A 12,147-nucleotide genomic window follows, 5' to 3' on the forward strand; every position below is an offset into this window, starting at 1 on the left:
ACATCTGAGGTGGGAGGCCAGATGAAAGGGGCTGTGAGCTCTCTGCGTTAGCGGTAGTATGGTGACGGCAAATGCCTGACTTAGAGATTTGTACATGCCTGCTGCTTATAAACGCCTATCTTGAAGGGTTCAGTAGTTTGCTGTGTTAGCTTTTTTTGTTCAGAAATGGACGACGCAACCAGCGGCGATATGCAGAAAATCAGGCGCTTCACAGAAACTTTAGCACTCCAATTCAAAGCCACCAGGTTGTACAAGAAACTGCGACATGTGCGAAACAAACGAATTGGAGCTTTCGGTGATGTTTGCTGCACACATTTTTTCCCCGATGCCCTTGGAATCATGTTCCATGTGATTGGTTGCAGCCATAGCGTCAACTTGCGCAGTGTGCCACTGCGTAGTGGTGTAAAAATGTCGTCTGTTTGTGATAATTATCACGCCAAAATGCTTGAAGAGAAGACTGAAACCATGTGTGAAGTCGACGCCAGTGCGTTATTGAAACAATGTCACCGAAAAGCACTCTCATTAGTTACGCAGTTCACAATACTGTGTTCGAAGGCTGGAAAGTTGGGTAACGTTGGTGAAACTATCCTGGCGACTTTTGCTTTTCAACCTAAACGGTCGCATGTCATCCGTGGCTCATAAGTGTGAATTTGTGAGTCGCAGAGGTTGCACTAACATTTTGATAGAAAAGCGGAAATCACAAGAAGATGGCGCATTCCTAAAGTTTTCAGCCTGTAAACCATGCTTACCGCCAGTCGCACGCCCTTTCCGCTTCCTGTGTGGCCCTCCGTTACGGAAATCGGGCTGTGCTAACGATGCCTGCCTCTTCTTCTGTTTTGATAGTGAAATGGAGGCCTTCAGATCAGCTCGGGCTTTAGAACAGAAGGTGTTGGCCACATTGCTTTAGCCACAGAACAATTTTTGGGTAATTTCACTACTCAACTGCTTCCTGATCGCAGTGTACCACATATTTTGTCTTTTTTTGTTGGTTCGAACCTTGGTTAATTCGAAATGTGTTGGTGTCCCCGTAGATTTCACGTTAATGAGCTTTTACTGCACATGTTCTTCGTAAGAATGGCTCCAAACTTGCGTCCGAAATTATTGAGCTAGAAGTCTTACAGTAAAACCTCATTGATATGTTCCCTGTTCATACGATCAAAAACGTGGACAATAAAAGTGTCCCATAGAGTTACACTATATTTCTCCCGGTTGCTATGTTCCTGGATAACAAGAATTCCCGGCTACTACGTTTAAAATTTTCACAAATTGTGGTCGTATAATACGTAACATTTATGGCCCAACCGTACATGTGGAAACACAAAAGTCGGTCCAACTTGAGGGCACACGAAGTGAAGAATGCAGTGTCAATCGTCTGCTGTGGTGGCTTTTCTGCAGTGCGTAGGTGCAAGGCGGCGAAGCACCACCAATAACAAAAATAAAAACTGCGCACTATCATTCGAGACAATCGTTTTCGCAGGGGCGTGACATGAAGAGGAAAAACACTGAGGTTTCTTCACAGTGGATAAGGGCAAAGAGGCGAAGCATCCACGAATTACAGCGACACACATATGTACGGGCAAGCTGGGTCTCGGGAAAGCAGCTTAAAAAGCAGGAACGCTGCTACAATCTGCCGCCGTGGAGGCTTCCCCGCAGCACTTATGTGCAAAGGGGCGCAGCATCCGAAAAAAAGTGACGAGGAAGAGATAGTTACGAAATTCGTTCCACGCTTAAGACAGCGCGAAAGCAGACTGAATTATGTGAGCACTAGAAAATGATATGTTCAGATCTTGTGTTAAAAATGCTAATCAACATTTTTATGAACTGAAATTGTGAATTAGTGTTTTTGCGCCTCATTCAAAAGCTACATTTGTTAAAATTGTTTGGATCATATGTTTTCTTGGATAATTTGGTTTCACCACAGTTTTTTAAAGAAACTTATCAATGAGGTTTCACTGTATAGGCATAAAAGTCATAGGTACAGGTAGCCACAGTCAACAAAACCAAGGAAAGCATAGGGGAATTTTTAGTTTGTGATGTTGATCAGTAATGCAATCAATTAGTGGGTGAAAGATAATTGATTAGAAAGTAGAAGAAAAAACAACTACAAGCTGCCGATTGGATTCGAACCCATGACCTTGATATGTCGCATATAGTGCTTTACTAACTGAGCTCTGGTGGCTTCCAATGTTATACTTTCGGGGGTATTTTTGTAGTTGTCTGTGATGCGTCGTCCTTAGTTACCTCAATTAACAAGGGAGAACGCTTGCATTGCAACAACGCTAGTGCCAGAGACAGTGTGGTTGTTACGGGCTGAGGGGAGACAGCTCTCTCTCTCTTCAGCTTCGAGAACTCGTCACATGCGGTCGTTCTGGCATGATGCTCCGCACTGTGCCAGCGGGGTGAGGCCTTGCGGAAATATTTCCCGAAAGCTCGTCCTAGTCCTATCTAGCCTCAGGAGTTTCTCTCCTGTTCTAGAGTGGCCGCACATACGCAAATAACCTTGCTAGTGAGCTGGACAACATAGATTCCATAGCGTATTTTGTTGCGAGCTGGCGTTAGTGTCGCATCAATAAATGCCTTTTTGTGTTAGGCAGTGTCATATTACTTTACAGAGCATGGCCTGCCGTATGGCAGCATGCGCTTGGTAGCACGTGCGATCATATGGTGGGGTCGGCTGTTTGAATTGTCAGTCATGGATAAGCGGGAAGAACTCATTTATCTCTGTATTTGAACCCCACATACCATATAATTGCGTTTAAGGGCCGCACCCTGTTTTCCAGAAGGGCCGCACCCAAACTTTCCGCTTGACTTACGTGGGAATAGCCTTCGAAATGCATGCACCATGGTCTCCGCTCCGCATCAGCTCCAGCTGCGAGCGACGGCGCACTTGATTGCAGAGGCAACACATGTGCACAGTGGCTTCCAGGTTCCGCCCACGGATGGCGCCTGAGGCCGCGGCTGATAATCATTATCATGAACATCTTCCTTCGCCGCGAGCTCCCACTATCTATGTAGGCAATATTGTCATCAGCCATCAGTATCACCAGGTTCGGCATTTTGTGGCTGTCAAAGGCACGGGAGTTGTGGTTTACCGTAGTTGTGGCTTTCGCGTGTGTCTGCTGAGCATTGTAGTTTTAGCAGTTTTAGCACGATGAGCAAGCACCTTAATAGTTTGCTGTCGAACACGGCAAGCGTGCGTGGCCGAGAAATGCGTCCATGGTCCTACTATGGTGCAACCAAAAGGATGCATTGAGCAACACTAGCTGCAAAAAGCGCGGTTTCCGAGGCAAGCCGTGCAAGTTTCCCTAGCTGGAAGAAGAGCTGCTCTGCTAAGTGATGAAAGGACGGAACAATGGCTAAGCACTGACAGCTGGCGGGCTGCGCAACTTCTTGTGGGATGAGCGTGCACCGGAGCACAGCACCAGCTCGGAGTCGGGAGTACACCGCGGGTGGTGATTGAACGCAGAATAAATGCCACTGATTTCCTGATTGGTATGTTTTTACTTAAACAATTTTTTTTTTTCGCAAATCGCGTGTATGGACCGCACAATAAAAATTGGCCATTAAATCTGGAAAAAAAAAAAGTGCGGCCCTTACACGCTTTGATACGGTAGTATGTACCCTACTTCAGTGTGTTCACCAGCGCCACTCTCGTTCATAGCAGCAGACATACAATGTCACGTATTACCGCGACTGCCACGTGGGGCATGATCGAACTGTGAGGGTGGCAGCTGTGCAAGAATCCTCTTACGCTACCTGTGGCTTCAAGACTTACAGAACCAAAGCCCTCGTTAAGCTATTGAGAAGACTAAGGCAGGGAAATGAGGGGTTCGCTATGACGTACAATTAAACAAGCCAACAGTCATCAAAACCAAGGAAAGCATCTGTCAAGGGATTGAAATAGTGAAAGCTCGTTAATTCAAAATTTTGGATAATTCGAAATAGTCATCGTGGTCCGGTCCGCAGTGCATAGAAGTCTATGCGCGTAACAGCTCGTTAATTTACTAAAAAATTGGCGCCGCCACCCATAATTTGAACTGCGCGCCGCCAAGCGCCGCTGTTGAAAACCATCGTTGGAAGCTTTCACGGCAGAACGATAGATGGCACAACCATCGGGGCGCCGCTAGGGTGCTGGAACAAGTACTAACCAGTCTTACCTGCCGCGACTCCATGATTTGGGCCAGCATGAACTTTGGGACACAAACGAAGAGAGACACATGGAACACGGAACACACTGCTGTTTTTTTTTTTTTTTTTTTCCCCTGCTTTAGGACAGGGATGTACCTTCTAGTCCATAGGAGCTCCGTTGAGTGCTTGGCTAGTGCTAAAAGGTGTTGAAAGGCGCTGAAGGATGTGGACTTGACACGCAGAAAATCATTCAGCAAGCGTACTTGCCGCCACATTTCCGATCTTGCTATCTTCGTGACCCTTTTGCCATGGCCAAGAGACGGGTTGATGAGACCGAACAGCTGCCTGACGTCCTGTGTCCACAGCTTCTTCTTTATGCTGCGCGATAGCAGTCTTGCCCTGCAGGTGATGTCCGCAATCAAGAGCGTCAAAGTAGAAGGTGGGGCTTTAAGAAGAGAAAAGAAAAGAGGGGCGCCCAGCGAACAAGAAAGATACTGCAAAAGGGCATTTTTCTGGGCCAGTTGGTATGAATCCATGATTTGGGCCAGCATGAACTTTGGGACACAAACGAAGAGAGACACAAACGAAGAGAGACACATGTGTCTCTCTTCGTTTGTGTCCCAAAGTTCATGCTGGCCCAAATCATGGATTCATACCAACTGGCCCAGAAAAATGCCACATTTGAAAGGAAAGATGGGTACTGTTAAAAATACATCAGTGTACCACTCCTCCTCTCTCACGAGATTGTTTTCTGAAGCGGGCAAGCCCCCATAGCTTTTTTTTTTTTGTCATTTCTTTGTGCAATCCATGCTGTTTTCAGTCTTCATGCCCTTAAGGGAAGACACGGGTCTTGAAATGATAAAAAAATGCGAAAACACTCTTAAGTAAGCTTCAAGGCTTAATTCAACCTCGAAATATTAAAATACATAATTCGCGCCTACGAAGAGTGAATGGCGACTTAGGCAGAACTTCGTGCCTGTCGCTTCCCATGACCACGTCCCCGACGGCCGCCATCTTGGTTTTGTTTGAAAACTGGGCCCTTTTCCCACAACCTGGTATTACTCACTGCTGTGAAATATTTTTGGAACATCCGAATTCCGCTGTTTTTTTAGGCCTCTACAACGACCTCCGAATGGCTGACACACGCACTTCAAATGCGACTTTCTCAGCTTCATGTTTTTTGCCAACTTGACTGCCCTTACGGAAGCTTTTATTATATTTTTGAGGCGCAATTTCAATTAATCCTATACCGTTTTACTCAGAAAGGACTAAACTGTGGAGCTGTGTTTTTTTTTTGTTTTTTTTTTTTTTTCGCTGAGTCTAACATTACAAATTTTGTGAACTGCAATGTTACCTAACTATATTTCATAATTATGGTGCTTGGACAAAATAGAACATGTTTATATGATGATGCATCTCAAAAACAGTCTAATTAGCATAGTTCCAGATAGCAGGCCTTTTGCTACGGCTTCATTTCAGTCAAAACCAAGAAATGTTGAAACAGTGTCTTTATGACCCATGAAGTTTACTAGGTAATTAAGCTTCAGTTATTTTCGCATATTATGGGAACTAATTAAGTTATACTGAAACTAATTATAGTTTTGAAAACAGAAAGAAGAAACACATGTGCACACCCAATTTTGTTACGATATTTTTAATAGAAAAAATATTCATTTCAAGACCCGCATCTCCCGTTAGTAAGCGAAAAAAGTATTGATGCTCATGTAGGACCGCAGTGAAGACGATGCAGCATGCCCTGACATGCAAGTTCCTGGCACCTGCAGGTTCATTCACTGTAACCGAATTTTGTGCCTGCAGACGCTCATTCTGTCCAAGATTAAACACCATAGCCCTAATGTTGTAAAATTTTTCTGGTTGTGTTGTCTTTGTTCATACTAATAGAGTGTTCAGGCTCAACTTTTTCTAAATGAGAAGCATTGACAACGCATTTGTGTCGATCACTCCGCATTTGTACCGCTAGATTCACACTTATACTCCGTTTCATGCATAGCAGGCAAGACTGTGGAGGCTACGGAAATAGTGCGTCTGCGAAACCATATTACTCGGCGACATTCTTTTCAAAACTTCGGTGAGCAGTCGGGCGAAACCAAAAAGCGGTATGAAACAGAGTGGTAGCACTGAAAATCATGATCAAAGCTTTGAGGCGGTCAGTGTTTGGACCCTCTGGCTATAATTTTCACTGAGTGTGGAGTACTTTTTAGGGGCGAATAGAGCAAGAGTGATTCGCCCTACCTACCGCATATCATACCGCCAGATGTCATCATTACTTTTTAAGTCTCAGTGAGTCGCAGGACGAAAATGTGGCAAGAGGTAAATCAAAGTGCAGCAAGCTACCATTCACGGTATTTTGAGATTTGCCACGACGAAATATGTCTATGGTCATTGTAGTTGTATGGTGAACTATTTTATGGGTGCGGACTTAGTCTGCGTGAACAGGCGCGCTAGCTTTGGCAGTGTTGCCTGCTGTGTATGAAACGGAGTATAATTCTGGTAGCCTTGCAGTTGGCTTGATGTTCCTGCGAGACAGGAAAGTGCTGGGCTCGCATGGAGGATTTTTTTGCTGCCATCTGTTGCATACGTTTAACAGCCATTGTTCTCACCTTGTGCGTGGAATATTATTTTTGATGGTCATTTATGTTTGAGATGAAGGACACCTCTGTGTGGTGCGTTCGTACACATAGGCTGCTGGTGCCTACACCGTTGCAACTGAACTGCATCCAAGGGCTTTTGATCTATCCGACTCAGTGCCATAGCTGTAATGTGCATTTTGGCTGCCACGTTGATCTCATTAGTGTTCGTTATAAATGGGTACAGCTGCAAGGAGTGCTGTGCTCGCATTTCGCCATTCGTTTCAGTTGTGCAACATGAGGACCCCACCGTTCTGCTATTTAACAGCACTGAATATGCGATTGCGGCATCCATACAGCCATAGCTCATGATTATGTATGAGGGTGTTTCAAATGAAAACGTTAAAGGTTGCATGAAATTTCTAAAATTTGTGCAGTGTAGTAGTTCCTTGAGGTTCACAAAGTGACCAACAGATGGAAAAGTAATGCTAAAACGTATGAGAGGGCAGCAGCGTCCACAACAAGATGGCTGCCCCATTGTGAATATGCACCGCAATTGAGCAGCGATCTGTGATGCGTTTTTTGTGTAGCGGAGGTGTGAAACCAATCGAGATTTATTGCAGTATGACAGCGCAGTACGGTTATTTGTATTTGTCGTTGCAGCAAGTGTATGAGTGGTGTAGGAAGTTTAAAAGCGGTGTAACTTCTGTGGAGGATGCCCCAAAACCTGCATAGGCTCACCGCATGGTGACGGACAAAAGCATTGCATTAGTGGAGGAGCTTGTAAAGGAGAACAGACGCGTTCTCCTGGAGTAGTATATGGATAGAGGGGTGACGCTAACCAGTACTTCTTTTTCAGACATGCTGAAAAATCACCTCTACCCTGCATTCAGGAGCAACGGAGGAACGGGACTTCTGGGGTATTACTACATCGTGACGAAGCCCGACCGCATACAGGTCGTAGGGCAGTTGAGACTATTGAGGAAATTAAATTTTAGTGTCTGGTACATCCTCATTGTTCACCAGACCTCGCTCCTAGTCCCTTTTATCTGTTTGGTGCACTCAAAGAAGCAATGGGAGGAAGGCGTTTTAGAAGTGACGAAGACGTGAAAACCGCGGTGCACGACTGGCTACACACGCAACCAAAAGAATTCTTTCATTGTGGTATCTATGCACTTCCAAAGCAGTGGAATATATGCATTCAGCGTCATGGAAGCTACGTCAAAAAATGACACGAAAGTTTTTTCTTCATTTTAACAATTAAAAAGTTAATAGCACTTCTACAATTTTCATCCGAAACACCCGCAGAGTATAGCAAATTTTAAACATGCCAGCTAAATTCTAATCTGCCAGATCAGATGCCCAGATACCAAATGCAGGCCAATCAGTGGCTTCAGTAGACGCTTAAAGGGCTGCCCTATTTCTTTGCTACGTCCATCTTTCATTGTTTACTTCAGAAGTGCTGTATGCCTGGCGTCCTCACACATCTTTGTATTCAGAAATATTTGGTGTTGGTAATCTTTTACAGTCACAGAGGTCAAGAACAATGTTCTTGCAACATTTCCACTTTTCTTTCTACAGGTTGCAAAAGTGGTGAATGAACTCTGGAAGTCTCAAGCTTGTCGTCACCCGAGCATCCGCCTTGAACAAATTATAGTTTGCTCAACTGTGTGGTCCAGATGTGTGGATTTGTTTCTGCACAAGTTACTCGTGAACAAAAGCCCCTTGGTCTTCTTTTCATCTTTTTTTGAGGCTGCCATATATGCAAAGGTGCAGACAGTCACACACTATGCTGAGCCTGACATGCACCGTGATACCTTGCTTGGTGAGTGTTGGTGATTGGTTCTTTTGAAGGCATGTGGTATTTAGATGCTGAGATCAACCGTTGTTTTGGATTTTGTACAGGTATTTTGCGAGGTAGCCAGGGCCAGAAGGTGGTTGTATGCACCTCTACAAGAGAAGCTGCCGTTGCTTTGAATCGCTTACTCTCATTGGAAAATGTATACTCCCTGTTGATTCATGATCGGCTTCCCATGGCTAAAATTTCAGGTAAGCCATAAGGCTCTTCTCTTGACAAGTTTGTGTGGTTTTTGACTTTCGAATTCTAGAAACTAAAACAATAGCATGCACTGGACAATGCATATTGCTTTATTGGATATCGGGAGTATGGTTGCCCGGAGGCTACCCACTGCACGTTGGCAGGCATTTGGTGGCCGATCGCAGGCCCTCACAGTTCGGTATATCCAATATGTAGTTCATAATAAAAACTACTTCTTAGTGTTCAGTAATAAAGCATAATTCGCACCATCCGAATGTTATGTTCAGGTTTGACAGTCAGCTTTGGCTTCTATGCAGAGTGAGCTAGGTGTAGCGACACCTAGGAAGTGACGCACTGCCAGTTTGGTGACGCTTCTAGCGTGGGTGCACTGTATTCGTCCTTCTATGCTACAGTTAAGCTCATGTATTTGTATATATTGTACTTCGAATTATTGAAACATTGAACTATTTTACCATCCCCTTCAAGTTTGTTGTATCCACGATAAACTATAGTTGTTATTACCAAATATGAGCCCATTCAACCAAGTGAACTGATGGGCCATCAGGTGAAATAGATTAAATATAAGCCATGCCAGGGCTCTTTGTGGCAGTTGCTCTCTCTACTTTAGCAGGTGGTGACAGCAGTTCAGTCGGCTGGTTGGGCTTCTTTTTGATATCTACTGCTCATGGTGTGGTGCACACTGGTTATCGTGTGTCCAGCATAGGTTTTCTATCTTGATAAAGGGTCGTGAACGCACCACAAACATACCAAGCATGGCAAAGATTGTGCCAACAATGCGGTGATCTCAGCCTCATGAATCGCTGCGATGTTGTTTAAAGAATGACTACAGTTGCCGACCGATTTTTCGGACTCGAGGAGACCTGAAAAACGGTCTGAATAGTCAGTCTGAAAAATCACTGAACTTTAAAAAAAAAAACACTTTTTTGCAAAAAATCGGCTTCAAAAATTGGGAACTTGACCATTTTCCCCATTTCATCTGCAAGCGATAATATTAGGTTGTATGTGAGCCAGAGTCATGCTTTCATCATGTTTACACCATCTCACGTCACCAATGCCAGACTTTGCGACGCGGCCGCGGATGATGCCGTGAACACGCCGCAGTGCATGCCCCACGCTGCTCTATGTGCAAAGCAAGAACGGAGTGTATCCCGAGGAAATGGTGGTCATGGAGTCTGAGAGGGCACCCACAGAGACAAGCTGGCAGAAACTAGCACCCCTGACTGCACCCCCACCCCCGTCCTCCCACCTGCCCCACACAACGGGCAGTGACATCTCAACTGTGGCGGATTCTGTCCATTTTTCAGCGTCATCACATGCTTTGCTTTGTAGGCATTTTGTAGGGCACCTCAGTGGCAACTAAGAGTATGCCATTAGGTGAAATGGCGACAGTGGCCATAGTCAATAGCCAAGTCAGTCCATCTGATTGGCTTCATTTATGTCTAATATGACACCTTTGACTACACTGATGACCACTTGCATCTTGTTGGGTTGAAAAAGGAGGTTTTGTTTAAAAAAAAAACTTTTGGGCTCCACATATAGTCGAGCGCGCTTATAACGAACATGAGCGTCACGCGGCATCCGTTCGTTATATCCCGAAGTTCGTAGTAAGTGGACCACAGCTTTAAAGACTGTTGCTTGTCAGAAAAACAATTTTTTCTTTGCAAAAAAGTCCATGATGGACGTCTGTTTTTGCAGCGCAGATCTGATGAGGGAGGTTTCCAGTTTATTTAAAGCAGAAGCATGCTCTTCGCCAAGGCCCTTGGCATAGACAAGTTGTCCAAGGCTCTCTATATAGCTCATTGCTACAGGCGCGCTTATGGGTGCTGGCTCCGAAGTTTCATCCTCATCTGATTCCTCCGCGTCGCTCTCGTCCCGCACTTCAGAAACGATGCCCTCATCCGTGCACGGTTCCGCGGTGTCTGCGTCGTCATCGACAGACGTGAAATCATTCCATCCAATGTCATGACCACCATGTCGAAGTCGGCGACGCGCTGCCACAAATCGCCGCCGGGCTGGTCATCTTCCGAAGCATCAGGCTCGGCATCAGACACTGTGTTGACAAAGCTGGCCTTGCAGAAGCAGTTCCGCTTACCAGTGGCCGTCACCTCCGCCCTGGCCTCTTTCATCATCTCTACCGCTGAAAACAATGGAAATGGGCACGGTGTTCCCGTCCGCCATCCCGAATTACAACCAGGGCCCGAGATTTGAACGAAGCCAACGAAACATCCGCACCGCAACAAGGGACAAAAGCGCGTGATGGGGTAGACATGCAACGTGCACAGGCGGCAATCAAGCTAAAGATACAGACGCACAGCGCCAGCGGAGAGACCAATGAGGGGTATCACTGAGCGTCAGTGCAGCCATCTCTAGGCTCCCACGGAAGGCATGCTTCACGGAGCACGGCCGTTCTCGAGGGGAGTGCATGCTTGCCCCCTCCAGATCGGTCGTGCACGGAGCATGGTCTCTGTGATCGGCATCGGCGGCTGCGCAGTTGATTGCGGAGGCCAAGCGCGGATTTGCAAGAGAGTGAGGAGAGGAGAGTGGAGTTGTAAGGAGGGGCGGGAGGGCGATCTTGGAAGGCGCATCGGCGGGGAAAGGGTAGCTCGCTTGACAGCGGCATGAAAAGGGGCGGGCAGTTCGCCTGCGATGAGGCTCCGAAAACATGCTGGGCGCACAAAGGGGTCGGTGGCAGGTTATCTCGCATTGTGGTGCTTAGTTTACGCCGTCCGTTCGCTGTAACCAACAGCATGTCTTAATGACGTTCGTTATACAGGTGATTTTATGCCATTGAAACAATGTATATTTTTACGGTCGCACAGGCCTCATTTGTTATAAGCGAAAGTTCGTCTTAAGTGGGGCTGTTATATGTGAATATGTACACGTTCCCGTGAGGCGCATGACGATTCCTCAAAGTCTGAAATATTGTGCAAGTCCAAATCATTGGATTCCCAAAAATCGGCCAGCTACTGTATTTATCAGGGATGCATGGTAGTGAAACACATGGAGCCATCTTAGGGCAGTAGCAGGGCTAGACCCTGTCCTCTCTTGGAACACAGATGCTTGTGCGCTATTATCTGGTATTACACTCAGAATGTAGAGTAACCACAATTGCAAAATTATTCACTCTTTTTGCTGAAGTGTGCTCGTATGTGCGCAGACTTTCTGCAAAATGTCCTTGAAGAAACTGGAAAGTCATTTCGACTGCTGTAACCCAGGAAAGTGGCGCAAGAATCACATTATCACCGGCTCTTTTGTGCAGAGGTTTAACTGTAACAACCTTTTCTTTTTTTCACATGGTGGTCTTGACAACAGTGGGACATTTGAAGATAGGTCTAAAAATCTTGCTAGATTTGTAAAGTAAAGTACTCTAAC

At 45.7% G+C, this 12,147-nt stretch overlaps 1 protein-coding gene across 1 annotated transcript in view; it reads left to right on the top strand.

The window, feature by feature from the left end:
* LOC144114147 (putative ATP-dependent RNA helicase TDRD12) overlaps nucleotides 1-12,147 on the top strand; it is a 169,337-nt gene that overhangs the window by 82,733 nt on the left and 74,457 nt on the right. The window contains 2 exon segments of the mRNA XM_077647669.1: nucleotides 8,298-8,541; nucleotides 8,622-8,765. Coding sequence (XP_077503795.1) covers nucleotides 8,298-8,541; nucleotides 8,622-8,765 — 388 coding nt within the window.

The sequence above is a fragment of the Amblyomma americanum genome, chromosome 1 (assembly GCF_052857255.1).
Source record: "Amblyomma americanum isolate KBUSLIRL-KWMA chromosome 1, ASM5285725v1, whole genome shotgun sequence".
Lineage (NCBI taxonomy): Eukaryota > Metazoa > Arthropoda > Arachnida > Ixodida > Ixodidae > Amblyomma > Amblyomma americanum.